Below are 26,472 nucleotides of genomic sequence, written 5' to 3'. Positions count from 1 at the left end.
TGCCTGGATCGTGCGGTGTCCCAAAGCCTGGCAAACTCCGGTGACGTCAGGTGCTCCGGGCGATACCAGGACAGGTGCCTTTTGGCTTCGTTTTTATGGTCTGGGCACCTAGGGTATGGCCCTGAGACCCCACCGACTCATTTCCCACAGGCCCCTCGGCGGCCGCCCTGCCTGTTTAGGGAAAGCCCCTCCCCAGGGTTCCCCAGGGGGCTCTGAGCACAAAGCCCTCTCCCTCCTCGCTGCCGGGGCTGGGAGCGGCCAGCGCCGGGGCCGCACCAGAGGAGCCAGGAGAGGCACAGAGACCTGGCTGTTCTGAGCCGCTCTGGCTCTGCATGTGGCCACGCACTCCCGGCTTTCATAACCGTGCCCTGCGCTGGCACCGGGGCTGCCTGCCACATGGCGTTTGCCAGCCCTTAGCCGCTCCAGCGCCGCTGCCCGCTGGCGGGGGGACTGAAAGGGGAGCAAGCAGCAGCGACAGGGGCAGAGCGGCTGGCATGCAGAGAGCAGGGCAGGGCGCCGCGCTCAGACGCTGGCACAGGGCTTCCCACGCTCCGTCTCTCTGCCCCCCACGAGTCATGTGCCCTCTCCTGGCTCCTTTCTGTCAGCCTCTTTCGATCCCTCACTCTCTGGGCTGGCTCCTAGCGGGGGTCAGGGTCACCTCCGCAGGCCCTTGCCTGGTGGGATTTCCCTGCTGGAATCCGCGGGCTCAGCATTTGTCTGGGGCTTGGAATGGGGATGTTGCCTTCGCAGAGGCCCCACCTCTGATCGGGTCCCACCAGGCGCTGCCCAGACCCAGCCGGTCCTTGCCTCAGAGAGCTCATGGTCTGCACAGCCAGGGAGAATGGAGACGCGGACAGTGAAAGCGAGCGCTCGCTGTGCAATATCACCGGAGCCCACAGTAACCGATTCAGGGCTGGCTACGGGAGGGGGAAGCCTCATCGAATGGGGTCCTGGCGGGATGCTGCCTGGCTCGGGCCTGGGCCTGACGCTTGTCAACATCCCCCCGCCCCCATCGGGTCAAAGGTGCGGCTGGCACACAGATTGGCGGAGTGGCAAACAGTGACGAGGCCGGGCAGCCACCCAGAGCGATCGGGTCGCTGCGTCAGCTGGGCCTGTGAAAAGCGAAGCGGGGTTTAATACACCCAGGCGGAGTTAAACCTCTGTCTAGTTTATCAACGAGCAGATTGAGATGTGACTCGGTCAGTGCATCGCTGCCTTCACCAGAGGAAACTCCCAGGGACTGAAGGGCGCTCGAGTCTAGCAGAGAATGGCTGGACAAGAAGCAATGGCTGGAAGCAGAAACCAGACAAATTAGAAATAAGGCACAAATGTGTAACCGGGGGGGTGACTAACCATTGGAACAGACTGCCAAGGGGCGGGGCACATTCTCCAGCTCTTTCTGGCTTCGGACCCAGCTGGAGGCTTTTCTGAGGGTCTTTAGCCAAACCAAGTGTTTGGGCTCAGTACCGGGGTAACTGGGTGAAATGGGAGGACCTGGGCTAGACGGGAGGTCAGACTAGACAATCTAATGGTCCCAGCTGGGCTTCGAATCTCTGAATTGCTGTTGTGGTTCTGTGTGGAGCTTTCACCTTGTATCCAAGTTCTGAGTGGGGGGTTTTGCACCCCCCCCCCGACACACACAATTGTGTTGTGCAGAAAATTGCAAGTCTCCAGCCAGGGTGGGGCCCGCAGGGGAGGGGTTCTGGGGAAGTTTCAGTGTCTTTTGTGGTGAAGCCAAGTGCCCTTGGCACCCAGTGACATATGCAAAAACTCATGAAAAACATTTCCTGCCACACAACCCCAGCGCCATCAAAGCAGTGCCAGCCTGGGCCTGCCTCGGGGACCTGAGCTAGCTGTCTCGGCGAGGCATGCCAGGCCAGTGACGGGGCAAACCCCACCATAGGTGCTGCCCCCTGTACCCGCTGCCATCCGGTGACTGGGCCCGTGAGCTCTTCTGCTGCTTCTGTCCCCTGGGAGCTGCGAGTGCCTTCAGCCACCAAGGAGTTAATCTGACGGGTTTTCTTTATCTTAACCTTTAGCGGAGCTCTGCTAAGGCGTTGGGTAACCACAGCAAAACCACCCAGCAATTGTGGTGTCACTCCGTTAGGTAATCTCCAAGCTACGGTGCAAGGCACTGCTGAGCTCGCCGTTTGCATAAATCCCCGGCTGACCTGGCCTGAAGGTGATTAGGGAGCCGTGGAAGGGGATTAGGAAGAGAGTGAAAACGTCATCAGTACTCTGTGTGCATGCCCGGACTGTCCCCAGAGCAGCTTGGCTCGCTGAGCGAGAGCGGGGTGCGTTCCCATCACAGCATTTCCAAAAGCCAGGCCCTCGGCAGCAGCAGAACGAATAGCTCCAGCCATCCAATACGTTACACAGCCCTGTGCCTAACCACTATGCAAATGCATTTTGTCACAACACAACAACCTTAGCTCTGGCCCAGGGGCTGGTTCTGATTTCAGGATCGAACAGTTTCATTGTGTGGATGGCGCCAGTTGACATGTCCGTTGTCGCTCGAACGTTTTTGGCAGAGGTCTGGTAACTGCTGTGTCTAGAGAATAATGTTTGGCCGTGTGGTTTAACAGGAAAAGCTTGTTCCAGTCTCAAGAGTTATGGACGAATTCTTTACGCGTGGAGGCTGCCGGAGGATTTTGTGTTGCAGGTATACTGTGAGACGAGTGACGGAACAGCTAACGTGCTGGGCGTTGTGTTGTGGGGAAATAGGCATTGTGGTGCGGCAGGGAGGAAAAATGGGTTTATGTTGATTATCTGCATAGGCGAAGGTCTATGCCCTGAACCATCCATCCAGGCCTTTGCCGTTAAGTGCTGGAGTTTTTTGTGTGAGCCGATCAAGAAGGCTGCTGTTGTCATGTAGCAACCTCCTCTAAGTGTTTTTATATGGAGTTTTTTGGCTTTTCCCAGGTTTTTCACGTGATGCATTTTCTGTTCCATGTGGGTAAATGTCCAGCGGCCAGGGCCGTCTGAGAACCTAGCTAGAGAAAAAGTCCAACACTTCTCACTCTGTCAATACACGAACAGAGCGAGCTGGGCCAGCCAGCCTCTAGTGGCCGCGGCTGCGAAGCCTGAAGTCTGTTTTTCCAGGCGTGCCATTCACCCAAATCCAGAGCTGTTTTCACTAGAATTCTCCAGGGCAGTTCTCACTCGGCCAGGGCCCTTCTCCTGCCAGATCTCCGTGGCCTGCACCTCGCGTGGGCGGCCAAGCTGTGCAAAATGAAGATCCCACGTTTGCAGGGTTGCCAGCTTTCTAATCACACAAAACCGAACCCCCCTGCCCCAGCCCTTCCCCAAGGCCCTGCTCCTGCCCCGCCCCTTCTCCAAGGCCCCACCCCTTGCTCACTCCAGCCACCCCCCCCCCCCCCCGTCGCTCGCTCTCCCCCACCCTCACTCACTCTCTCATTTTCACCAGCCTGGGGCAGGGGGTTGGGGCATGGGAGGGCTCTGGCTGGGGGTGCAGGCTCTGGGGTGGGGCCGGGGATGAGGGGTTTGGGGTGCAGGAAGGGGCTCAGGGCTGGGGCAGGGGGTTGGGGCACGGGAGGAGGGAGGGCTCTGGCTGGGGGGTGCAGGCTCTGGGGTGGGGCCGGGGATGAGGGGTTTGGGGTGCAGGAAGGGGCTCAGGGCTGGGGCAGGGGGTTGGGGCACGGGAGGAGGGAGGGCTCTGGCTGGGGGGTGCAGGCTCTGGGGTGGGGCCGGGGATGAGGGGTTTGGGGTGCAGGAGGGTGCGGGATGCGAGCTCCGGGAGGGAGTTTGGTGCAGGCTCTGGGAGGGGGCTGGGTCAGGGAGTTGGGGTGCAGGGCTGGATGTGGGGTGTGGGCTCTGGGAGGGAGTTTGGGTGCGGGAGGGGGCTCAGGGCTGGGGCAGGGGGTTCGGGGAGTGGGCTCCAGGTGGGGCTCCCCGGAAGTGGTGACATGTCCCTTGGCTCCTAGGTGGAGGGGGTGGCCGGGGGGCTCTGCGCACTGCCCGCGCCCGCAGGCACTGCTCTTGCAGTTCCCATTGGCCACAGTTCCCAGCCAATGGGAGCTGCGGAGACGGTGCTCGGGGCGGGGACAGCGCGCAGAGCCCCCTTGGCCGTGCCTCTGCTAGGAGCTGGAGGGACGTGTTGTCGCTTCCGGGGTGCCTTGCAGAGCTGGATAGGGAGCCTGCCAGCCCCACACCATCCGGACTTTTAACGGCCTGGTCATTGGTGCTGAGCGGAGCTGCCAGGTCCCTTTTCGACCGGACGTTGTGGTTGCAGCCCTACCCGTGGGGTTGGTTTAGTACCGGGGCGGTGGAGTTCGCTCTCCGCCCGAGTTTGCTCAAACCTTCCACGCCCGTTTGCCCCCTGGGCACACACACACCTGGGGATTTTCAGCCCAGCAGGCGAATCTTTTAGGCAGTTCAGAGCAAGAGAAAAGCCAGGGGCCAGAGTGGAGGGTACGGGGGCAACCTCAGCACGCTGGCTGGGCTGCAGCGCGACACTAATGGTGGAGCCGGGTGCACACGTGCGTGGTGGCGCCTCCTACAGTCCAGAGGTTGCTAATGCAGCCCCCGGTTTCCAGGCCCTCTGAATTTTGCCCAGCGTCCTGCCATTGGCCAGTGGCAACGTGGCGTCAGAGGCAGGGTTAATCTGTAACTGTCAAGGACTCTGGTGCTGCCCTAGGAGAAGAAATCCAAACATCGCTGGTTACAGCTTGTCCAAATAAATCCCAGAGCAGGATGTGGAAAAAGAAAACCCTGGCCTTGGCGGACAATAAACAAACAAGCCAATAATAAACAGCATCGAGCAAAGCTCGGCCCCGAGCCGAGCCCCCCGGGGGCCCTTGCTGCACTCCAGGCCAGGAGCAGCCTGGCCCAGCCCTGCCGTGCCCGAGGGCCAGCGGGCGCTGGCAGCGCCAGCCGCGTGATTTTCCGCAGGACACTCTGTCCTGGTCAGCGCGGTGCCGGGGCCTGGTTGTGCCTGGGGGGATCCTGGCTGCGAGAGCCATTGGCACAGTGCTGGAGCTGGGTTCAGAGGCCGTTCTCGCCGCGTCACTGCGGCTCGGCTCGGCTCGGCTCTGCTGCCCTGCGAGCTCCCCGCGGTGTAACTCGAAACCTCCGGTGGGGCTGGGGGAAATCCGGGGGCACTCAGGCCAGGCCAACTCCTCGACACAGCTGCGTGGCTCCGGGCTGTGACAGATGTCAGGCCGAGGGCTGGACTTACGCTGACCCGTATGGGGTGGCCACTCGCACGTTCCCGGCCATTCGGGTACTTCCGGGAACCACCTGGGCCTGCCCCTGCCGGTGTGACCGACCCCCACCAGCGCGAGCTCGGACGCACGGTGCAGGCGAGATCCCGCCGGTGGGGGCGGAGCGGGGCGCTCTTTAAAAGAGATGTAGTGTTGCTCTGGATTGACGCCATCTGAATCTCCCCCCACCCTCCCCTTCCCTGGCCTCTTTGAGACAGTGAGCATCAGACCCAGCGGCCTCGTGGATTTCATGAGGGTCCTGAGTCATGTTTCGGTGCATGGAGCCTGGCTTGGCTGCTGCCATCCATCCCCCCGCGCGCTAAGCGCAGGAATCTGTGTAAACAAACACTCCAGCCCTGGTACGGGAGCTGCCTGTTGCTGTTTCCATGTCAAACTATTTCAGACATCTCGGTGCTCTGCCCTGCGCCCGGCTGGGGCCGGCCAAAGGGAGCACGGCCTCGCTGCCTGCTCAGGGCTCCGGGCGGTGACCGGAACCAGTCGGTAGTTTCCCGCAGCGAACGCCGAAACGTTTCCCAATTCGTATCGATTTCAGAGCATTTCGGTGGGAAATTATCCACACGCTTTGTGTTTCTCTCCCGTCCAGGGGGTTTGTTCCGACTCTCGCAGAAGGCAGTGGGGACATTGACGTCCAGGGGCCGTTCGGTCGCGTGCATGTGCTTGGACAAGGCTGGGTCAGTGTTTCTGAGTTGAATTGTGTTTGGAAATGTCACCGTTTTGTTCCGAGTTGGGCCCTGCGGGGTGGAAACCTTGAGCTGCGCCCAGCCGTAGCGTGCGGCTCTCTGGGTTGAGGGGGGGATCCTGCCGCATGCTGCGCTCCGTCACGTCCCCATTCTGTGCCTCAGTTTCTCTTCCCACCCTTTGACAGTTGGGATAGTTACGTGTGTGTACAGAACCTAGCACACGGGGAGGTTGATTTCGCCCCGAGCCGCTCCTGTGTACAAACGCTGTCCTTGCACGCAGGAGGTGTGTAATTGTCGTTAAATGACCCTGACTGTCTGATTATCACACTTGTTCCTTGTACTCCACTCACACTCAGAGGCCCCTGTGAGGCGTGAAGCCAGGTGCTGTACGAACGCACAATGCAGCCAGCCATGCTCCTCCCCCCCCCCCCCCGCAGCTCACAACTGCAACAGACGAGCCAGGCAAGAACAGACGCCAGAGAAATGAAACCTCACCAGTGCAAAGCACGCCAGTCACATCTTTTTCTAATTTCCCCCCCCCCTCCCCTCCACTCCCCCGGCTGCCCCCGCCAACCTGCTGTGCCAGGACTGCAAAACAAGACCTAGAGCGATTGCGTCCTCCAGTCCCGTTTGTACGTTGCCACCTTTCGGTGGCCCCCGGCCCGATCCTGCCCCAAGGGAGGAGTTTGGGCTGATCGGTGCCTCTGGCCGCCATTGTAGGGGACGTATTAATACTAAGAAAGCCAGGCCTGTGTGTCTGGCACAGGATGGAAGCCTGGATCAAGCAGCAAACTTGTAAGAACAAACAGTTCTGATTTCTAGCCGCTGGTCTGTGTGTGGCGCCTGGCGCCGTGGGGTCCGTGGCTGGCGGTCCAGGGCAGGCCCGCGCCACCGGTAATAAACTGTGGGGTCATCTACACTCCCCTCTTGCCCCGAAAGATGCCCCCGTCCTGTTCGCACTTCAGGGAACGCCCCCCCCCCCCCCCCGCCCCGGATGGCAGACACATCTCTAACGGCAGTGCAAAGGTTACTGGCAGCCGGGTTCCTGTTTCCCTGTCAGCGCTGTGGAATGGCCTACGCGGTGCCCCCTGCCCCCAGGCAGCACACCGATTCCCTGGGCTCCCGGCATGAGTCATGGGCCCTGCGCCGCTAGCATTGCTCTCGGCCAGCCAAGGCAGCCAGCCAAGTTCCAGAGAGAGATTTTAATTCAGTGCAGCCTCCGCCGCCTCCTTCCCGGTGCCCAACCTTTGCCCCGTGCACCCCCCGGAGCGGCCTGGCAGACGTCCGCAGGGAACTCCCAGCCCACCCGAGTGCCCCGGCCCCCGGGAGCCGGTTGTGACAAACACAGACCATGGAGCACAGCATGTCCCAGGAGCCCTTTCCCCTCCCCTCCCCTCCCCTGAGCTGAGCTGCTGTCGGTGCTATTGGTATGTGATGGAACTGAAAGCGGGACCTGAGGCCCTGTGTGTGGTGTAGTGCTGTGCGTTCAGGGCAGTGTGTGTGTGTGTGTGTGTGTGTGTTTAGGGCCGTGTGTGTTTGTGTGTGTGTAGGGCTGTGCGTTCAGGGCTCTGTGTGTGTGTGTGTGTGTGTGTGTGTGTGTAGGGCTGTGCGTTCAGGGCTCTGTGTGTGTGTGTGTGTGTGTGTGTGTGTGTGTGTGTGTGTGTGTAGGGCTGTGCGTTCAGGGCTCTGTGTGTGTGTGTGTGTTTTGGACTGTGTGTTCAGGACCGTGTGTGTGTGTGTGTGTGTGTGTGTGTAGGGCCGTGTGTGTGTGTGTAGGGCTGTGTGTTCAGGGCCTTGTGTGTGTGTGTGTGTGTAGGGCTGTGCGTTCATGGCCGTGTGTGTGTGTGTGTGTGTGTGTGTGTGTAGGGCCGTGTGCGCACACAGGGCTGTGTGCGTCCGTGCCCATGTTTGCCTGCTGCCCTCTGTGGATCTGGTACACAGGGAGGTCCCGGGCCCTGGCTCAGCGCGGGGCTGTTTCCCGCAGGGAGGGGGCTCTGGGGAAGGCAGCCCTGTTCCTGGCCAGTGACTGCTGGAGGCCGGTGCTGCCAGAGCAAAGGTCTGTGCGTGGGAGTGGCTGGGCCCAGGGACTCTGCGCTGGGGTAACGGGGTGTTTTCTCTTCCCCCAGATGTTCACTCCCACCCCCGGCCTCAGAAGGGTGATGGTGCTTCTGGCTGCAGCCCTGGTGTCGGCCTCGGTGGCTGCAGGGGAAGGCTGGCGAGAGGAAGGTGAGCGGGAGGAAGGCTCGGCTCGTACCGGCCATGCAAGCCAAGCACAGCACGGCACTGGCCCTCCCAGCCCCCCGGGTGGGGGCTCAGTAGGACCATCCCCAGTTTACATGTGGGGAAACTGAGGCACGGTGAATTTCCCCCCAGCCCTGGAATGAGTCAGGGTCAGAACCAGGATGAGAAACCTGCACAGAGCATCCACCCTTGTGAACATCCCAGCAATGGCCAGACTGCCGGGGGCCCTGGGAGCCTTACCTCCCCCCACCCCCCAAGCTGTGCTGGTGGCCCTCTATTCCGACCTACAGCTCCCTGTTATCCCAGGGGATCCCCGGGTGGGGGGATGGGATGGGGTTCCGGGTCAGGGGATCCCTGGGCGGGGGGATGGGCTCGGGGGGGGGGCTGGCAAGGGGTCCCGGGGCAGGGGATCCCCAGGGGGGGCTGTGCTCTGGGGGATGGGAAGGGGTCCCGGGGCAGGCGGGGGACTGTGCTCTGGGGGGATGGGAAGGGGTCCCGGGGCAGGGGATCCCCGGGGGGGGGCTGTGCTCTGGGGGATGGGAAGGGGTCCTGGGGTAGGGGATCCCGGGGGGGGGCTGTGCTCTGGGGGATGGGAAGGGGTCCTGGGGCAGCGGATCCCGGGGGGGGGCTGTGCTCTGGGGGATGGGAAGGGATCCCGGGGCAGCGGATCCCGGGGGGGGCTGTGCTCTGGGGGATGGGAAGGGGTCCCGGGGCAGCGGATCCCGGGGGGGGGGGGCTGTGCTCTGGGGGATGGGAAGGGGTCCCGGGGCAGCGGATCCCGGGGGGGGGGCTGTGCTCTGGGGGATGGGAAGGGGTCCCGGGGCAGGGGATCCCCGGGCGGGGGGCTGTGCTCTGGGGGATGGGAAGGGGTCCCGGGGCAGGGGATCCCGGGGTAGGGGATCCCCGGAGAGGGGGCTGTGCTCTGGGGGAATGGGAAGGGGTCCCGGGGCAGGGGATCCCCGGGCGGGGGGCTGTGCTCTGGGGGGTGGGAAGGGGTCCCAGGGTGGGGGGCCGGGCTCTGCAGACGCTCCCCCTCAGCTCCTGCCTGAGCCTGGGAAGCGCGGTGCAGCGTCCTCGCCCTCTGACCTGCAGGAGTTTCTGGCTGGTCTTTGCCCCCCGATCCCGGGGGTTGGCCCCTTCCCCCAGCTCTGAAGGTTTGGAGCAAACCCCCACCCCGCGCCTGGGGGCAAAGCGAACCCTGGCTGCCCTGGGGCTCCCCTGCCCAGCGCCGGCCCTGGGGGCCCAACGCCTCTGTCCGGGGTGTTGTCCTTGCTGTGTTAGCCTGGGATGAGACCAGCTCGCCCCGGCCGGTCCCACGCCCAGTGGGCTGCGCCCGGGTACCCTGGAGACGCCGGATGCTGGGCCTGGACCCCGGCTGCTTAGCTCCAGGAGCCGAACCCCCCGCGGCAGCCGCTCACGCTCTGTTCTGTGCCCGTTCCAGGTGTGCAGTACGGCCAGGTGGGGGCGGACGTCGTCCTGTCGTGTGCCAGCGCCCCCGGACGGTAGGTCCTCACTGGGCGGGGGAGGGTGCCCGGTCCCAGTCCCAGTCCCAGTCCCAGTTCTGGTTCGGCTCACACCAGGCCTGGAACAGATCCAGCTCCCAGCGGGAGGGGTGGAGGGGGAGACCACGATCCCTCCGCTCTGCCGGTGCCCCTCACTCCCGACCCGCAGCCCCCTGCAGCCCCAGCCGTGGGTCCCCCACCCCCCAGCTCTGCGCTGCCCCCACTCCCGACCCGCAGCCCCCTGCAACCCCAGCCCCGGATCCCCCGCCCCCCAGCTCTGCCAGTGCCCCTCACTCCCGACCCGCAGCCCCCTGCTATCCCTGTGCTCACACACCAGCCCTGCTGGGTCTGGATGTGGCAGCGCCAGGTGCCAGCGGTTGTGCCGTGTAGCCAGGCCCTCTCTCTCTTGCTAACCGAGTGCCCGGCCTCTCGTCCCCAGCTCGGGGGTGGAGTGGCGGCGGGACAGGGCGGCCGCGCTCCCAGAGGGCTGCATCCTGCGGGATGGCGACCTGCTGCTGCTACGGGCCGAGCTCGCTGCGGGAGGAGCCTACAGCTGCCATGACGGGACCGGGCAGCTCCTCCACTCCGTCTCCCTCCGGCTGGGCTGTAAGTCAGCTCCCACGCGGGGCCCCCGGGGGCAGGGCTGGGCACGGGGATGCCCCTGACTGGACCAGCTTGTCACCGGGGCGAACGTGCTGCTTTTCGTGCCGCTTTTCGTGCCGTGCCGGGCGTGGGCTGCCTGCTCCCTGCGTCTGCTCCATGGCCAGGGGAGGGGCCTCAGCAGGCAGCGCCCCCCATCCGTTCACACAGGCACCCCCATGGGCGCCCTTGGCTCCATCCGGGACACTGGCACCCAACCCAGTGCTGTGCCGCACAGCGCCCCCTAGTGCCCTCTCACCATACCACAGCCCAAAGCCCAGGGGGTCGGGGCGGGAGGCTCTGGTTTGCTGGGGGCCCCTGGAGAGTCCCCTAAATGTCTCCTCCTCTCCGCTACCAGACCTGCCCGGGATCCCGTCCGTCACCTGCCGAGCTTCTGACTACGAGAATTTCTCCTGTTCCTGGACACCCAGTGTGGAGACGTTCCTCCCCACCAGATACATCACCACCTACCGGTAGGGCTGGGCCATGTGTGCGGGGTAGGTGGGGGGGGTGGGGAATGCCACTCGCTTTGGGGCGTTAGCCACGGCGGCCTCGCCCGGCCTCAGCTCGGGGAACACCTTCGGTTCTCCCTGCAGACGGGATTCCTTGTCACGTCCTGGCCTCGAGCGCTGTGTAGTGTTCCTACGCACTGCGTTCCACCCCAGACTTGGCTGCATTTCAGGGGAGACGCAGAGTCCAACCTTGTTTATGCAAATGAGATGGGGGGGCATAAAAGTATTGTTGATGAATGGCTTCGGGTTTGGCTGGTTCCCAAGACGCCTGGAGGCGTTTCGTCCCCGGGAGTGTTATGCTTATAAGAAACACATGGGATCTTTTTCAGGGGAAAAGGCAACACGCTGCATTTATTGAAAATACAACAGTTAGCATATGCCTTTAATCACACACACACACACACACAAACCCCCTGCAGAGAGAGAGACACACACACACACACACACACACACACACACACACACACACACACACACACACACACACACACACACACACACACACACACACACACACACAAACCCCCTGCAGATGGTCTTATACTTCCCAGGCTGTCGTAGTTCCAGTCACTCTAATGGCCAGTTAGATTGGGCACGAGTGAGGAGCTGGGCTCTGTCGGTCGAGATCCGAGGTTTTGCAGGACTGAACCCAGAGTTCTGTGGCAAAACACGCCAGCTTTATACGTATAAATGCCCAAGTTAGTCTATGGGTTTGGCAATGTCATTCTGTGATCCTTAGTCCTTAGCTGGGGTTAATCTTGGGGTTTTCCGCTGTTATCTCTGATCTGTTGTCTCGCCGTGGGGGGTGTCTGCCTCACCTCTGAGGCTGTCAATGCTGCTAACTCGTTTAGCATCGGATACAATGGGTGTTTTCTGACTGTTTCCTGCTGTCTCTCCAAGTCTCTCACTTCTTCCTGACCATCTGCACATTTGCAATGGCTTTAACCATGCACGCGTCCTTTACTCCCCCCAAACAGTTGTCCAGAGAATTTCAGACAGGATCCCATTCTAGAGAGGGTTGTATGGTTACTAAAGGGGTTACAAAAGAACTTTACACAACTTTGTTTGCAATGCAGATAAGAAACAAGACCTTCTAGCAAATACTGTAATGAAACCTTCTCCTAAAACCAAAGGTACCAGGATCAGCCATAGGGACTGTTCTGGTCTGTTCCTGCCTTAACAGCAGTTTAGATCCAGGCAGTTTTCTCCAACGACCCAGGGCCGTTCCTTCCTGCTGTCCAGTCAGGGGGGCCGGCAGTATCCAATCCAATCCTACCGTACAGCAATACATTGAATACCTACGACATGATTATCCTTTAGCCTTCATTCTAAGCTATACAAAATACAAACTCCTCCTACTCCAGGAGGGTGAGCTGGTTTTGCAGATGGGCTGGGATCGGAGGGACTGAGGTTTGCTGCCTGTCACTCAGGAAGTGCTTTGGGCTCTGCTCGGATGAAAGGCGTTGGGGAAATAGAAGAGACCCGTGTTTTCATTATCACAGCTCTCAGTTATCCGACAGTGGGTCTTTGAACCCAGCCCTGCTTATTAAAACAGGCCGAGCAGCGTTTTCTGGAGGCTGCTGCTGCCGGCTTGCTGCAGGGCGCATGCTCGAGGAACCTGTTTTCCTTCAGCTAAAACAACCCCAGAGCTGGGGATTCGTGGCCAGGCGCCTGGAGCCACTTCAGTCCCACGCCCGGAGCGCGGCTTTCACGAGGCAGAAATCCGGCCCAGGGCGGCTGCTGGCGGCGGTGGAAGTCGGGGCTGGGAAGGCCCTGTCCAAGGCCCAGCGCCATCACCCCACCCCATGGAATGCTGGCTGGGCGAGCGGAGCGTTCCCAGGCAAACCGCTGGGTGTGTGTGTGTGTGTGTGTGTGTGTGTGTGTGTGTGTGTGTGTAATCTGCACAGGGATCAGTTTGGAAGCGAGGATGGAAAGCACCAGGAGTGTTGGAAAAGGCACAACTGAAAGGCAAAGCCAGCTGCCAGGGAGTGGCCGAGTGCCTCTGTCTGCTAGTGTGTGAATGAAGTCATCAGATAGATCCTAGAACCATAGAACAGCAGGGACCTCAGGAGGTCATCTAGTCCAACCCCCTGCTCAAAGCAGGACCAACCCCAACAAAATCATCCCAGCCAGGGCTTTGTCAAGCCTGACCTTAAAAACCTCTAAGGCTTTGTCTTCACTACCCGCCGATCCGGCGGGTAGCAATCGGTTTTTCGGGGATCGACTTACCGCGTCTAGTGAAGACACGGTAAAATCGATCCCTGATCGCTCTGCCGTCGACTCCGGAAATCCACCTCGGCAGGAGGCGGCAGCGGTCGACTTTCCCGCGTCCTCACCGCTAGGTAAGCCGACCTAAAATACGCAACTTCAGCTACGGTATTCACGTAGCTGAAGTTGCGTATCTTAGGTCGGACCCCCGCTGCAGTGTAGACCTAGCCTAAGGAAGGAGATTCCACCACCTCCCTAGGGAACCCATTCCAGTGCTTCACCACCCTCCTAGTGAAAAATTAAAAAAAAAAAATTATTTAATTTTAATATCCAACCTAAACCTCCCCCACTGCAACTTGAGACCATTGCTCCTTGTTCTGTCATCTGCCACCACTGGGAACAGTCTAGATCCATCCTCCTTGGAAGGAACCCCCCTTTCAGGTAGTTGAAGGCTGCTATCAAATCCCCCCTCACTCTTCTCTTCTGCAGACTAAATAACCCCAGTTCCCTCAGCCTCTCCTCGTAAGTCATGTGCCCCAGCCCCCTAATCACTTTAGTTGCCCTCCGCTGGACTCTTTCCAATTTGTCCACATCCCTTCTGTAGTGGGGGTCCAAAACTGGACACAGTACTCCAGGTGTGGCCTCACCAGTCCCGAATAGAGGGGAATGATCACGTCCCTCAATCTGCTGGCAATGCTCCTACTAATGCAGCCCAAAATGCCATTGGCCGCCTTGGCAACAAGGGCACACTGCTGACTCATATCCAGCTTCTCGTCCACTGTAGATAGATGGGTGTGGCTGGAGACGGGTGGGTGAGTGCGTGGGTGGATGGCCGGATGGATAGCTAGGTAGATGGCCGTGTCGGGATGGATGGATGGAGAGTGTTGGGGGTGGATGGGCGGCTGGAGAGATGGGTCTGTGTGGGACATAACCCCTGAGGAGTGACTCGCAGAGCTGTGCAGAAATGGGAGAGGCCGTTTTCCCGTGAGGTTACCTGTCTGGGGCACCTTCCTGCTCCCCTGTGAGACGTGGGGACCCGGCGTCTGTTTCCTGTGCAGAGAACATGCCCAGCTGTCGATTGTTTTGCGTGTTCTGCTGCCCAGAGCCCGTCTCTCCGCTCCCGCCAGCGAGCTCCAGCCCATCTTGTGGGGTTGGCTTCCCGGCCCCCCCGCCCCCCCCGCCCGGGGACGCTCGGCTCCATAGGGCGCGGCCGTGTTGTGAGCAGGGTGGGAGGTTCCTGGCTCGAGGAGCCGTACCCGCGCTAGCCGCATTGCTCTCCCCGCCGCCGGGCGTGTGCAGAGAGTCTCCCGGGGCACGTACCCGCCCAGTACCCCGTCTGTGCAGCCGTGCCGGGTGGTTCGTGCCCTCGCCCGGTCAGAGCTAGTGGGTTACGTCTGCTCGCCTGGGAACTGCCCCCAGCTCACCGCAAAGCCACCCCCAGGACAGCCAGGCCCCGATCCTGCCTGGGGCCTTCGGGTGCTTGTGCAGTGCAGTCGTGCTGATGGTTTTCCTCATGGGCCGGGCTCTGCAGCCAGGGGCCGAGGCGAGCAGGGGCCCTGCTCCGGGCAGTGCACGTCCCTCCGTCAGGCTCAATGCACTGGCCACAGGAAGGTCGATGGGGAAACTGAGGCACACTGGGTCACGCCGGGTGTCGGAGGCAGAACGGGACTGGAACTCCCGGAGCGGCCCGCTGGACCGCCCTGGCGGTGTAATGCGAGCGGCGCAGCACTGGAGAGCAGGATGCTGCGTGTGTAGCCGGGGGCTGGGGACCGGCTCGGAGCCGTTTGCTCCCCCAGCTGGTGGGGGCTGGAAGTTGTTATACCAATAAAAACTAGCAGGATCTTATTAAAGGGGACAAGATAAAGATGCCACATTTATTATGATAACAATCTGATTTATGACCAATAACTAATATCTTAATCCTTATACACACACATTATACCTAATACCTATACACACACACACACACACACACACACACACACACACACACACACACACACACACACACACATCCATCAGATGTTCTGCAGCTGCTGCATAGTTACCAGTCCTGCTTGAGTCTGTGGCTTGAGTTTGCAGCTTGGGTTCGTAGCTTGTGGCGGTAACTGGCCAGGAAAGCCGGGCACAAGGACGAGCTGGGTCTCTGTTGGGCATGCACTGATGCCCTTCCATGTTGGCAGCAGAATGTTACCCTCCTCCAAAGTTTTCCATCTCACCCATCCTTTTTGTAGGCTTTAGTTTGAATCCAGAGTCTATAGGTCTTGCTGTGTCACGCTGCCTCTGGGTTTGGTGATTGATCACCCGTCAATTGCAGACATGACTTTCAGCCTGGGACCAGGCTTTGATCTTCCTTCTATTGTACCTTTTCTTTTTAGGGTGGATTCTTCTTACTTTGTTAGGGCTCTTGTCTGCATCTTCAGCCGTTGGTGTTTGAACTCTATTTAATCAGGACAGGCTGGGGCTGGAGGTTGATTCCATCATCCATACATACCTCATTCACACATCTAAACTAAACTAAGAAGATTACAGCAGGGTTTGCAAAAATGAAGGTTGCAGCAAGCCCTTACAAAATGGAGTAAGCGTTTTAAAATGGGGTTTGAATTACAATATGGCAAACAGTGAACAGAAGTTACAAGATAGACAAGTATAATGGATGGCAAACAGTGAACAGAAGTTACACTGTAGGCAAGTGTAATAAATGGTGAACAGAAGTTACAATACTGAAACAGTGCAAGTCTCAGTGATTTAAGCAGGAATTGGATTGATAGTGAAACTTACAAAGGCAGCTGACTGAACAGCTATGGCTCTTAACAAGAATCTTAACTGTTAATTAGCCAGTTATTGGGGTAACCGGTTTTATGAATGAATATTGTTTCATTCATAAAACTTTACTTATGAAGTTACATTAATAAAGTAAACAGTTAAAAACAATTTCATTCATGAGTCCTACAAAGTGCCGCCCCGGAGTGGATTGAGGGAGGAACGGGGTGCGGGGCAGGTCCCTGAAGAGCAGCCGCCCTGGGAGTCCGGGAGCGGGGTCTCAGCAGGGTGAGGGCACCGGGGCAGGGAGATCCTCAGGGCTGGGTTAGGGGAACACAGCGGCTACCCCAGCCAAGGGCCTGTCGCCTCTGTGGGGAGGTGCCGGGGCCCAGCGGGGACGGAGCATTCGGGGGCTCGGCAGGGGCCTGGCCCTGGGGTCAGGGGAGCGGCTCTCGAGTTACCCCACAGCAAAATCAGGGCCCTTGTCCCCGGGCTGCTGCGGGGCCCGATTCCACCCTGGGGGAGCTGCTCCCAATCCCCAGCACAGAGAGGAGAGCTGGGCCTGGTGTCCGAGCCGCCTGCTTGGGGAAGCTGCCAGCCTGTCCCTCCCCATGGGCCTCCCAGCCGGATCTTCCAGCTGCTCCTGCCCCAAGGCCGTGTCCGGCTCTCTGGGAGGGGGGATTTGCCCGCGGAGGCGAGGCTGGGGTCGGCTCCCCACGCTGCGTGGGAGGAAGGAAGCTGCGGGTCCCTTTGAAGCTGGGGTGAGCTGGTACAGGGTGCCAGCCCCTCCCCCTCTTCTCCAGCCCCCCCCCCCCCCCCCCCTTTGGGTACAGGGGCAGTGCCTAGCGCCGGGCGGAGGGGGTCCCATCCCAAGGCCTGGCCGCTCCCACAGGCGCCCAGGGGAAGGTGAAATCACCCAACCCCGTCCCCTCGGGGGGTGGTTCCTGCAGACCGAGCTCCGTGGGCTGTGCATGGACCGCCGGCTGCAGACAGACAGACGGAGCAGGGCCAGGGGCTGACCCTGAGAAGCACAAGCCCCTGTTAGTCCCTTCCCCCGCAGCCAGGCGGCCTGGACCAGTGCATTGCAGGGGGGCCGTGCACGGCAGGGTCTGCCCCTGCTGGGGCCGCTCCCAGGATTCCCAGATTTGCCCCAGGGCGTGTGGACCTGTGACATGACTGAGGTTTGGCGCTGGGGCAGGGGCAGGGCTGTCGGGGGGGGGGGGGGTGAGGAGGTGCCAGTGGGCTGTGTGTGGGGCAGTCGTTCCTCTTCACGCCCAGGCACGTTGCAGAGTGTCACATGCGTGCTTCCCTCAGCACCGACATGCAGCCACCTCTGGGGTGGAGCACAGCAGCTGTCAACACGGGGCAGCTCCACGCCGCCGTTTAGGCCAGGAAGTGACAAACTGCGGCCTGTTCCCAGGAACGGATGAGAGACCGAGCGGGATCCTCTCCCCCCGCTGGGTCCCGCCTGGGATCCTGGTGCTGACGGCTCTGCCCCAGGCGCTGGAGCTGCTGCTGCTGTTCGCGGCTGCACGGTGCGACGCCGGCTCTGCCCTAGGACCCTGCGGGCTAATCCTGGCGCAGACCCAAGGCCTGACACCTCGGAAAGCGGGTGATGCAATATCGGTGCCAAGCTCCCAGCCGCGGAGCACTAGTGACCCTGGTGTGCGAGGGATGCGGCCAGTGTCACAGCGCCCCCTAGCGCCACGCTGGCTCCGAGGGGAGAGCGCCCCCTGCTGACTCCATCCGGCCTCCCTGCAGTGCCCGGGGGGTTCCGCTGGGCGCACGGTTCCTCCAGCCCCTGCCCGCGACCCCCGCCGGATTCGGAAACACGCCTGGGCACCAGGGCCAGTGCCAGCCGGAGCCCCCAATGCCAGCTGGTTGCCGTGCATCCAGCGGTGCCCTCCCCCTCCTTGCCTCTGCCCCTGGCCCTGGCCCCCTGGCTGGGTTTGCTGGCACGTTTCCAAAGCCCCTTCCTGGGCCCCGAGACTCATTGGCTGCCTTCCCGTTTCTCTCCACGAACAGGAAGAAATTGCTGATGGGCGACGAGAAATGGAGGTAGGACCTGGCCCCTCCCTGACCCCCCTAGAGCCCAGTCCCAGACCCTGCCTGCCTGCCCCCAGCTCCCGAGGGTGCCCTGGCCCCAGGATGGCTGGCACTGCGCCAGAGCACTGCTGCGCTTGCTGGGGCGCTCTGAATCCACGCCACAGCGCCCACCGTGTCTGTGCTGCCCAGTGCCCAGCCTGGCAGGGCATAAGCAGAATTAGCCGGCTCGTCCGCAGTGGGGCCAGGCCCGAACCCCCGTCCCCCAGGGCAGGCGAGGCACGTGGCTGGGCGGGGGAACCTGCCTGGCACTGCCCATGCTGGGGGGAGAAGGGGCTGCAGTCTCCGGAGCTGTCAGAGCAGCACCTACCTGGGCCAGTTTCCTCCTCCCCCCGTCCCAGCCCCTGCCAGGGACTCAGAGACCCGTCCCCAGTCCTGGACCCACAGCAGCCTGGCCAGCCCCTGTGACGGGTTGGATCACAGAAACCCCCTGGCAGCTGCCACCTGATGTGCCAAGACTACTTCTGCCCCTGCTTTCCCGACCAGCTTGGGACTTCAGTGCCCTGCCTGGTTTGAGCCAGACCCATTAGCCTGCTGCAAACCCAGACCCAGGTCTGAATTACTTGCCCCAAAGCTGCAGACTTCACTGAAAGCAGCTTAAGAAGTGTTCCTGCCTTTAACACTCAGATGCCCAACTCCCCATGGGCTTCAAACCCCAAATAAATCTGTTTTACAGGGTAAACTCATAAATTGTTCGCCCTCTATAACACCGATAGAGAGATATGCACAGGTGTTTGCCCCCCTCCCCCAGGTATTAATACAGACTCTGAGTTAATTAATAAGTAAAAAGTGATTTTATTAACTACAGAAAGTAGGATTTAAGTGGTTCCAATTAGTAACAGACAGAACAACGTGAATTACCAAGTAAAATAAAATAAAACACACAAATCTATGCCTAATCCAACTGAGTACAGATAAAATCTTACCAGTTCCAGTAAGCTTCCTTTTACAGACTAGTCTCCTTCTAGTCTGGGTCCAGCAATCACTCACACCCCCTGTAGTTACTGTCCTTGGTTCCAGTTTCTCTCAGGTATCCTTGGGGGTGGTGAGGCTATCTCTTGAGCCAGCTGAAGACAAAATGGAGGGATCTCCCCCGGGCTTAAATAGACTTTCTCTTGTGGGTGGAGACCCCTCCTCTCTCCTATGCAAAGTCCAGATCCAAGATGGAGTTTTGGAGTCACCTGGGCAAGTTGCGTGTCCCTGCATGACTCAGTTTTTACAGGCAGCAGCCATTGCCCACATGCTATCTTGAATGTCTCCATGTAGACTTCTTATGTGGATTGGAGCCTTCCAAGATCCATTGTTCCTTAAGTGCTTCTTGATTGGGCACTTAACTTTGTGAATTCCGTTCTCCGGGAAGCTGACCAACTGCTTCACTACAGCCTACTTAGAATCAAACAAGTATGCAGCCAATATTCATAATTTCGAATACAAAAATGATACACCCATACAGGTAGCATAATCATAACCAGCAAACCATAACCTTTCCATAGACACCTCACATGACAACCTTTGTACAAGACTAGTTGCACATATAGAACAGTGGTTGCAACAATGATCTGTACGGTCACAAGTTATGTCAGTAACGTCACACAGCCTCTCCCCGGCACGGCGTCAGCGCAGCCCCAGCCGCTCACCCCCGGCCCGCCGTGTCCAGCCTGCGGAGCTGGGGCCCTGCCTTACAGCCGGAGCCCGTCTGTGTGCTGCTCACGGCCCAGTGCCCCCTGATCCGGCCCCCACACGTCAGCCTGCAGCCCCCGCGGGAGGTTCCAGCCCGATAAACATCCCAGCCTGTTTCCTGTCGTGCCAGCGCATGAGAACAGCGGCGGCTCTGCGCCGTGGGGAATCACCACCCGGCCCTGCCCGGCCCTTGCGCTCACCTTCCTGCCACCGGAAGAAAAGGGGCCTGGCTGGAACCGCTGCCCCTGCCCCATCCCCAGGGTGCCCCATGGCCCCTGTGCCCTGCTTTCCCTTTGCAGCTCCCAGGCCAGCTGCTCTGCAGGGCTCACGTATTCGGGCCCTAGACCGTGCCTGGGCTGTGGCTGTCAGTGCACGGGCTGTATGCATGCGGGGCCTGACGCAGGATTTGCACGTACCTGCCTGTGAGTGTGCCACGCACGGGCGTGCATGCACCCGGGTGACTGCGTGGCTTCGCACGAGGGGCATGGGCATTACATGGTGAGCAAAAGTCTGTGTGTGTGGCAGGGCATGCCGGGGCAGGGGGTTACCTGGTGCATGCCCATCTAGACTGGCTGGCCCAGTGCTTTGGTACAAGGAAGCCCCCTGTGTCCGCTCTTTGGGGGGCAATTGGGACACAGACACCCCCAGCTTTCCTGGTTTGCAGTGCAGACTCTGTCCCAGCCTGGGCGCCCCGACCTGGCTGTGTTTGCCAGCTCTGGCTCGGCCGCCGGCACCGACTGCCCTGTGCTCTCGTCAGCAGGACCCAGAGCAGCCAGGTGGGGCCGTGCGTGCAGGACCCCAGGCGCCCGCGCACCTGCACCGTGCCCAAGTGTGAGTTCTGGAGCTCCTACCGGCTCAACGTCACCGAGGTGAATCCGCTGGGCTCCAGCTTCCGGCTGCTCGACGTCACCATGCAGGCCATCAGTGAGTGCCGCCCCCACCCCTGGGCACTGAGCGGGGCCCGGCCCGGCCGGCTGCCCCCATGGGCTGTGGCTGTCAGCAAGGGGCCGATTTGAGCCAAGCGTGGGGCTGTGGTGGACTGGGCTGAGGGCGCTGGGATCCTCCCCTCCCCCCCGGGAAGAGCCCCCAGGGGAGCCCTTAGGGGGCAGGCGGCCCAGTGGTGTGGGCTCACGGTGCTGGCCAGGGGGAGCCCGGGGAAGCCAGCTGAGGTCCCTCAATCAGGGTGAACTGCAAACGGAACGGGGCAGACAAACCCCAAAAGCTGGTGGATATTCCAATACTTGGATTTACAACCAGCCCAAAACAGCCTCTGTATTACCTCACTGGTTACTCAGACGTCCAAACAACGCAGTTCCCTTAAAGTGCCCAGCCTCAGGCCTCCGTCCAGACACACACGTCAGATCTGATGATGATTACTGAAAATCTTCTCTCATCATATAAAAGAAAAGGTTCTTCCAATCCCAAAGGGTCAGCCCCACACCCAGGTCCAATTATAACTTAGATCTTACCCAAAATACACGCTATAGTCAATTCTTATTAACTAAACTAGAATGTATTTGAAAAGAAAAGAGAGAGTGTTGGTTAAAAGATCAATACACATACAGACTTGAATTCAATTCTTGAGGTTCAGGTACATAGCAGAGATGAGTTTGTAGTTGCCAAAAGTCCTTTTAGAAATAGTCCATAGGTTATAGTCCAATGTCCATGCTCAGGGTGACTCCAGTCAGTGACTGGGGATCTCAATCCTTATGGCTTAAGGTTTCCCCCTCTTGAAACCCAAAGCAGATCTGAGATGAAGCAGGATCGTGTCCCAGGGTTTTTATACATTTCCAGCAGCCTTTCGGCCTGAGAGAACAATGGGCTCAACTTTCCTTCTTCCAAACATCCTGGCAATTAGCACAGGGTAATTTATCCATTAAACAGTTCAGATACAGGTTACCACAACCTTCAAAGAGACATAGAGACAATAATACTATTTCACTCAAGTATCTTCCTAAATATTAAGTATCAGAGGGGTAGCCGTGTTAGTCTGGATCTGTAAAAAGCAACAAAGAGTACTGTGGCATCTTAAAGACTAACAGACGTATTGGAGCATTTTTCCTAAATGTTAATATTCCTTTTTTGATCTTTGAATCAAAGCTATAGTAATAGACAAGACTCGTTTGCTTACATCACAAGACCTGAGCAAACATCTCCCCTTCTACCTCTAACAATGCCGGCTGCATTTCAAAGCTCTATTCATTTACAGATCTTCCTAACCGGTCTCTAAAGTTGGGCCATGGGTCAGGTCAGTCTGTGAGTTAATTAACTCTTTCTGGCCCTGTCACCTTGCAATGAGATATGATATCACACTCATAACATCACACCCATGTCTGTCCCCGTGCAGTTAAGCCGGACCCTCCGGAAGGCCTGGTGGTGGAGCCAGTCCCGTCGGCCCCGCGGCGGCTGCGGGTCCGCTGGCAGTACCCGGCCTCCTGGCCCAAGGAGCCCCACTTCCAGCTGAAGTTCCGGCTCCAGTACCGGCCCGTTGCGCACGGCTCCTGGTCCATGGTGAGTGCCGAGGGGATTTGGGAGGGGGCGAGCGGGGGGACCCGTGCCTGGCTGGCCTCACGTCCCAGCCTCTGCCCGCTCCCCACCCAGGTGGAGACCGTGAACCTCTCTGAAGTCATCACCGACGCCTTCTCCGGCCTGGAGCACGTGGTGCAGGTCGGCGCCAAGGACTTCCTGGACGCCGGCAACTGGAGCGAGTGGAGTGCCGAGGCGCGGGCCACACCCGGGCCAGGTGAGGAGGGGCGGCCGGGCCAGGGCCAGGTGAGGAGGGGTAGACAGGCAAGGGCCAGGTGAGGAGGGGCGGTCGGGCCAGGTGAGGAGGGGCGGCCGGGCCAGGGCCAGGTGAGGAGGGGCAGCCCGGCCAGGGCCAGGTGAGGAGGGGCAGCCCAGCCAGGTGAGGGCCAGGTGAGGAGGGGCGGCCGGGCCAGGTGAGGGGGGCGGCCGGGCCAGGGCCAGGTGAGGAGGGGCGCCCGGGCCGGGGCCAGGTGAGGAGGGGTGGCCGGGCCAGGGCTGCGGGGACGGGGCAGGAAAGCACCTCTGGGGACTCTGCCAGGGGCCCGTCCCCTGAGCTTGCCCTGGGCCAGCACTTCTCACTGTGAAGGTCTTGCAGCCCCCGCCCTGTTCTCCCCCCAGCCTGGCGCGGCCCCTGCCCCGCTCTCCCTGTGGCACTGGATGTGGCCCCTGCCCCACGTAACTGGCTTCTCTCCTGCCCTCAATTGCAGGCCTGACCGTGACGCCAGGCGATGAAGCCACCACCGACGCCAGCCTGGAGAGCCCGGCCGAGGAGCCCTCGCTGGCCCCCAACCCGGAGCCTGTGGGTAAGCGGCCCCTTGGCGGTGCTGGCAGGGGAGCCAGGGAAGGCGACTGGGGCCCGTGGTGGAGGCAGGCGGCTGCGAGCGCGAGATCCCGGCCCAGCCAGTGCAGCGGGCAGCGCCTGGCACCCTGGCGGGTGGGAGCAAGGCCCCCCTGTGCCTGGCAGGGCACCGTGCCCACACCTGCCCCGCATAGATTGAGATGCCCGGGGGCAGCCCCAGAGCCAGCGTACAGACTGGTCCCCTTCTCTGGGTGCCATGGGGCTAGCCCAGCTCCACGCTGCGGGGACCCAGCTCCCCACCGGCTGCACCCACCTCACCCCGCTGGGCCCACCAGCCCCTGGCCTCTGTCCCCTCCCTGCCCCGCGCCCCGCAGAGGACATGGCGGGGGCAGCCTGGCAGCCAGGTGGGCCTTGGGGGAGTTAAGGTAGGCGAGAGCCGGAGCCTGGGGTGGGGAGAGGTTGGGCGAGGGCAGGAGCACCCGGGGTCTGAGGGGTGAGGAGCTGCCCAGGGCAGGGGGAGCTGTGGGGAGCCGAGGTTCGCAATGGGGCAGCCTGGCTTGGCAGAATGAACGCCAGTCAGCATGGCACGGATGAACCGCCCAGCCGCTGGCAAGGGGGTGCTCCTGGGCCTGTGCTGAACGCGGCAGGGGCAGGAGGGGGTGGCGCTCACCCGCCTGCCTAGTCCTCGCCGCGTGGTGTGGTGGAGCCGGGGGGGGTGCCCTGGCAGCCCCTGGCAGTGACGTCCGTCTGTCCGTCCCCACAGATCGCAGCGACCCCATGGAGAAGGTGGCCATCCTGATCTCGCTCGGGATCTTCGCGGTCGTCATCCTGGCCGTGGTTCTGGGCATCGCCAGCGCGGTCTGGTAGGTGCCCCACGCCCGCGGCCGGGACAGGCCCTTCGGGAGCACAGGGCGGGCAGGGGCCGGGGTGCTGGGCTCACCCTCCGCTCGGCCAGGATGCAGCCGTGTCCCCCCACCCGCCGGTGATGCCACGGAGCTCTGCCCCACATAGCGTGGGCAAGAGGATCTGCCAGCCCCTGTCCCGTATCCTCCGACCAGCAGTGAAATGGTTAACGGTGATTCCACCGGCTTCTCCACACGCAGCTCAGCAGTGAGCCACAGCCCCCCACACCCAGCCCCGCAGGTGCCCCTCAGTCCCGACCAGCAGCCCCTGCTCTCCCAGCCCTCTGCCCCCCACAGCTCTGCCAGTGCCCCTCACTCCCGACCCACAACCCCTGCTCTCCCAGCCCTGTGCCCCCCACACCCAGCCCCGCCGGTGCCCCTCACTCCCGACCCGCAGCCCCTGCTCTCCCAGCCCTCTGCCCCCCACAGCTCTGCCAGTGCCCCTCACTCCCGACCCACAACCCCTGCTCTCCCAGCCCTGTGCCCCCCACACCCAGCCCCGCCGGTGCCCCTCACTCCCGACCCGCAGCCTGTGCTCTCCCAGCCCTGTGCCCCCCACATCCAGCTCTGCCGGTGCCCCTCACTCTCGACCCGCAGCCCCTGGGCTGCTCGCAGGCAGTCGGTCGAGCGAGCCGGGTCTCTGGGTGTTTTTTTTGTAGGAGAAATAGGGCAGCCACGCCCCTCACCCCAGTGGGCAGGGCCCTTGGCACCCCGACGTCGGCAGGCACCAGCAGCAGGCGGGCTGAAGACGGGCACCCGGCTGGAAGGAGGGCAGAGCCCGAGCCGTGTGGGGAAGCTGGCTGCGGACGGGGGGCTCCGGGCTGGAGCTCTCGTCTCATGCCAGGCCGTGGGCACATAGCCAGGGCGGGTGGCACCACTAAGGAACCCCTCGAGCCGGAGCCTGCCAGGCACCCCGGGGACGCAGCCTGAGCTGGCACTGCCCAGCCCCGCTCCTGGCTCCCAGTTCCCAGTCCTCCCACGGGCACGTCTGTCGACACCCCGCTGCCGGCCGGCTGCCTCCCGGCGCCCCCAGCCTGGGTCCTGCCCTGCCCCCGGCCGGCAGCGCTCGGTAGGGCCAAGCCCGGGGTGGGTGGAGCGGGGCCTGGCCGGGAGAATCGTCTCCGGGCCGCAGTGGGACCCGGCAATGGGTCTGGATCCCTGCCAGGCTGGGGCGTCCCTTGCCCCGGGGCCGGGGGTCTGGCTGCACCCCTCCTTCCAGCCACCCCTCCTGGCTGGTCACCCCACAACCCAGAGTCACCCCACATGCCAGGGAACCCCCCCCTGTGTCCCAGGGTCACCCCACACCCCAGGGATCCCCCCATGCCCCAGGGTCACCCCACATCCCAGGGATACCCCCATGTCCCAGGGTCACCCCACACCCCAGGGAAACCCCCCCATGTCCCAGGGTCTCTCCACAACCAGAGTCACCTCACATGCGAGGGAAACCCCCTGTGTGCCCCAGAGTCACCTAGGGCTTGGTGGGGGCTGGATTCATTAGTGATCCGGGGGGACGTTCCTGGGCACCGGGTACCAATCCTCGCTAAGGGGTTACGGAGCAAGGGGCTGCACCAGCTGGCCGGGTCCCCTCTGGGCTGCGGGGGGCCTGGCTGAAGCTATGGCCAGCGCCTGGAGACCCCTGAGCGCCCCCCAACCCCCTGCTCTGCCCCCAGGCTCCGTCTGAGAAAACCCAGCAAAGACGAGACCAAGAAGCACGACTTCCTGGCAGCTGCCGTGCACATGAGGGCCCTGCCCAGTGAGTGACCTGGGGTCCGGGGGGAAGGGCGTGGGGCAGTGTGGGGCTGTGTCGGGGGGCGGGCGTGGGGCAGCGTGCTGGCTGGCTGGCGGGCGTGGGGCTGTGTCGGGGGGTTGTGGGGCAGCGTGGGGCTGTGTAGCGGGGGGCGGGCAGGGAGACAGGGCCAAAAGGGAGGCTGTGGGGCCTCCCCCCGCTGATGGATCAGAGCCGGGGGGGCAGCGGGTTGGTGGATCAGAGCCGGGGCGAGGCCGGGGGGCAGCGTCTGCACTGAGATTGGGGGCCGGGAAGCCGGGCACTGCTCACAGGCAGGGCGGTTCTGGCTGACAATGGGGGCCGTGCCGACCAGTGGGGCAGGGGGGGTCCCCTGAGCCCCTCCCCCTATAACCTGCTGTCTCCCCCTCTCCGCAGAGGCCCAGATCTTGTAGCAGGACCTGCAGACACCGCCGCTCGCCCGCCCCGCCGCAGCCCCCAGCCCAGGACTGCCCCCTGCCCCTGCCAGCGCTGCGCCCGAACCCCTGGACAGACACTCGCTGGCATGGCGGGAGATGGGCCCGGCGCTCGGAGGGCACTGCCGGCGCCCGGGAGCAGCAGGGGCAGACGACGGGGTTGGTGCCATGGTCCATCCCTGCGCCGTGGGTGCTGCCGTTGGTGCCAGCGTGTGGACCTGAGCCGGATCCGCGCCCGGGGGGACCGGTCTGGGGGGCGAGGCGGGGGCGACGCCGAGGATCCCGAGCTCATGGAGAGGGGACATGAGGACCCCAACCCAGCCCCCCTCTGCTGCCAGGGTCCTGGCGGATCCGTGGACACTGGGAGCCCGGTTTGGGGTGCCGGTGGGCGTGTGAGGGTGACACTGACACCTCCCCAACCTGAACCCCCACCCTCCTGTGGCTGGGGAGACTCTCCCGCCCCCGCCCCTGGCTT

At 61.8% G+C, this 26,472-nt stretch overlaps 1 protein-coding gene across 1 annotated transcript; it reads left to right on the top strand.

Annotated features, from left to right (window-relative positions):
• The first annotated feature begins 841 nt into the window (after window positions 1–841).
• IL11RA (interleukin 11 receptor subunit alpha) lies at window positions 842–25,976 on the top strand. Its single transcript, XM_065406600.1, has 14 exons — window positions 842–1,023; window positions 5,827–5,914; window positions 8,050–8,149; window positions 9,606–9,666; window positions 10,106–10,272; window positions 10,664–10,778; window positions 17,814–17,846; window positions 20,329–20,495; window positions 21,919–22,082; window positions 22,173–22,314; window positions 22,805–22,900; window positions 23,660–23,759; window positions 25,469–25,551; window positions 25,960–25,976. Exons 1-14 carry the CDS (start codon window positions 842–844, stop codon window positions 25,974–25,976), a joined length of 1,515 nt encoding a protein of 504 aa, XP_065262672.1.
• The last annotated feature ends 496 nt before the right edge of the window (window positions 25,977–26,472 follow it).

This window comes from Emys orbicularis, chromosome 6, assembly GCF_028017835.1.
Source record: "Emys orbicularis isolate rEmyOrb1 chromosome 6, rEmyOrb1.hap1, whole genome shotgun sequence".
NCBI lineage: Eukaryota > Metazoa > Chordata > Testudines > Emydidae > Emys > Emys orbicularis.
This window is presented reverse-complemented; position numbering and strand designations above follow the sequence as displayed.

Bases quoted from the DNA above. Each gene is read 5' to 3' on its own strand.
- IL11RA (XM_065406600.1), top strand. From the start codon at position 842: ATGGAGACGCGGACAGTGAAAGCGAGCGCTCGCTGTGCAATATCACCG. The intron at 17,847-20,328 runs GTAGGACCTGGC...TGCTCTCGTCAG, and splicing joins ATGGGCGACGAGAAATGGAG to CAGGACCCAGAGCAGCCAGG. The intron at 22,083-22,172 runs GTGAGTGCCGAG...CTCCCCACCCAG, and splicing joins CGCACGGCTCCTGGTCCATG to GTGGAGACCGTGAACCTCTC.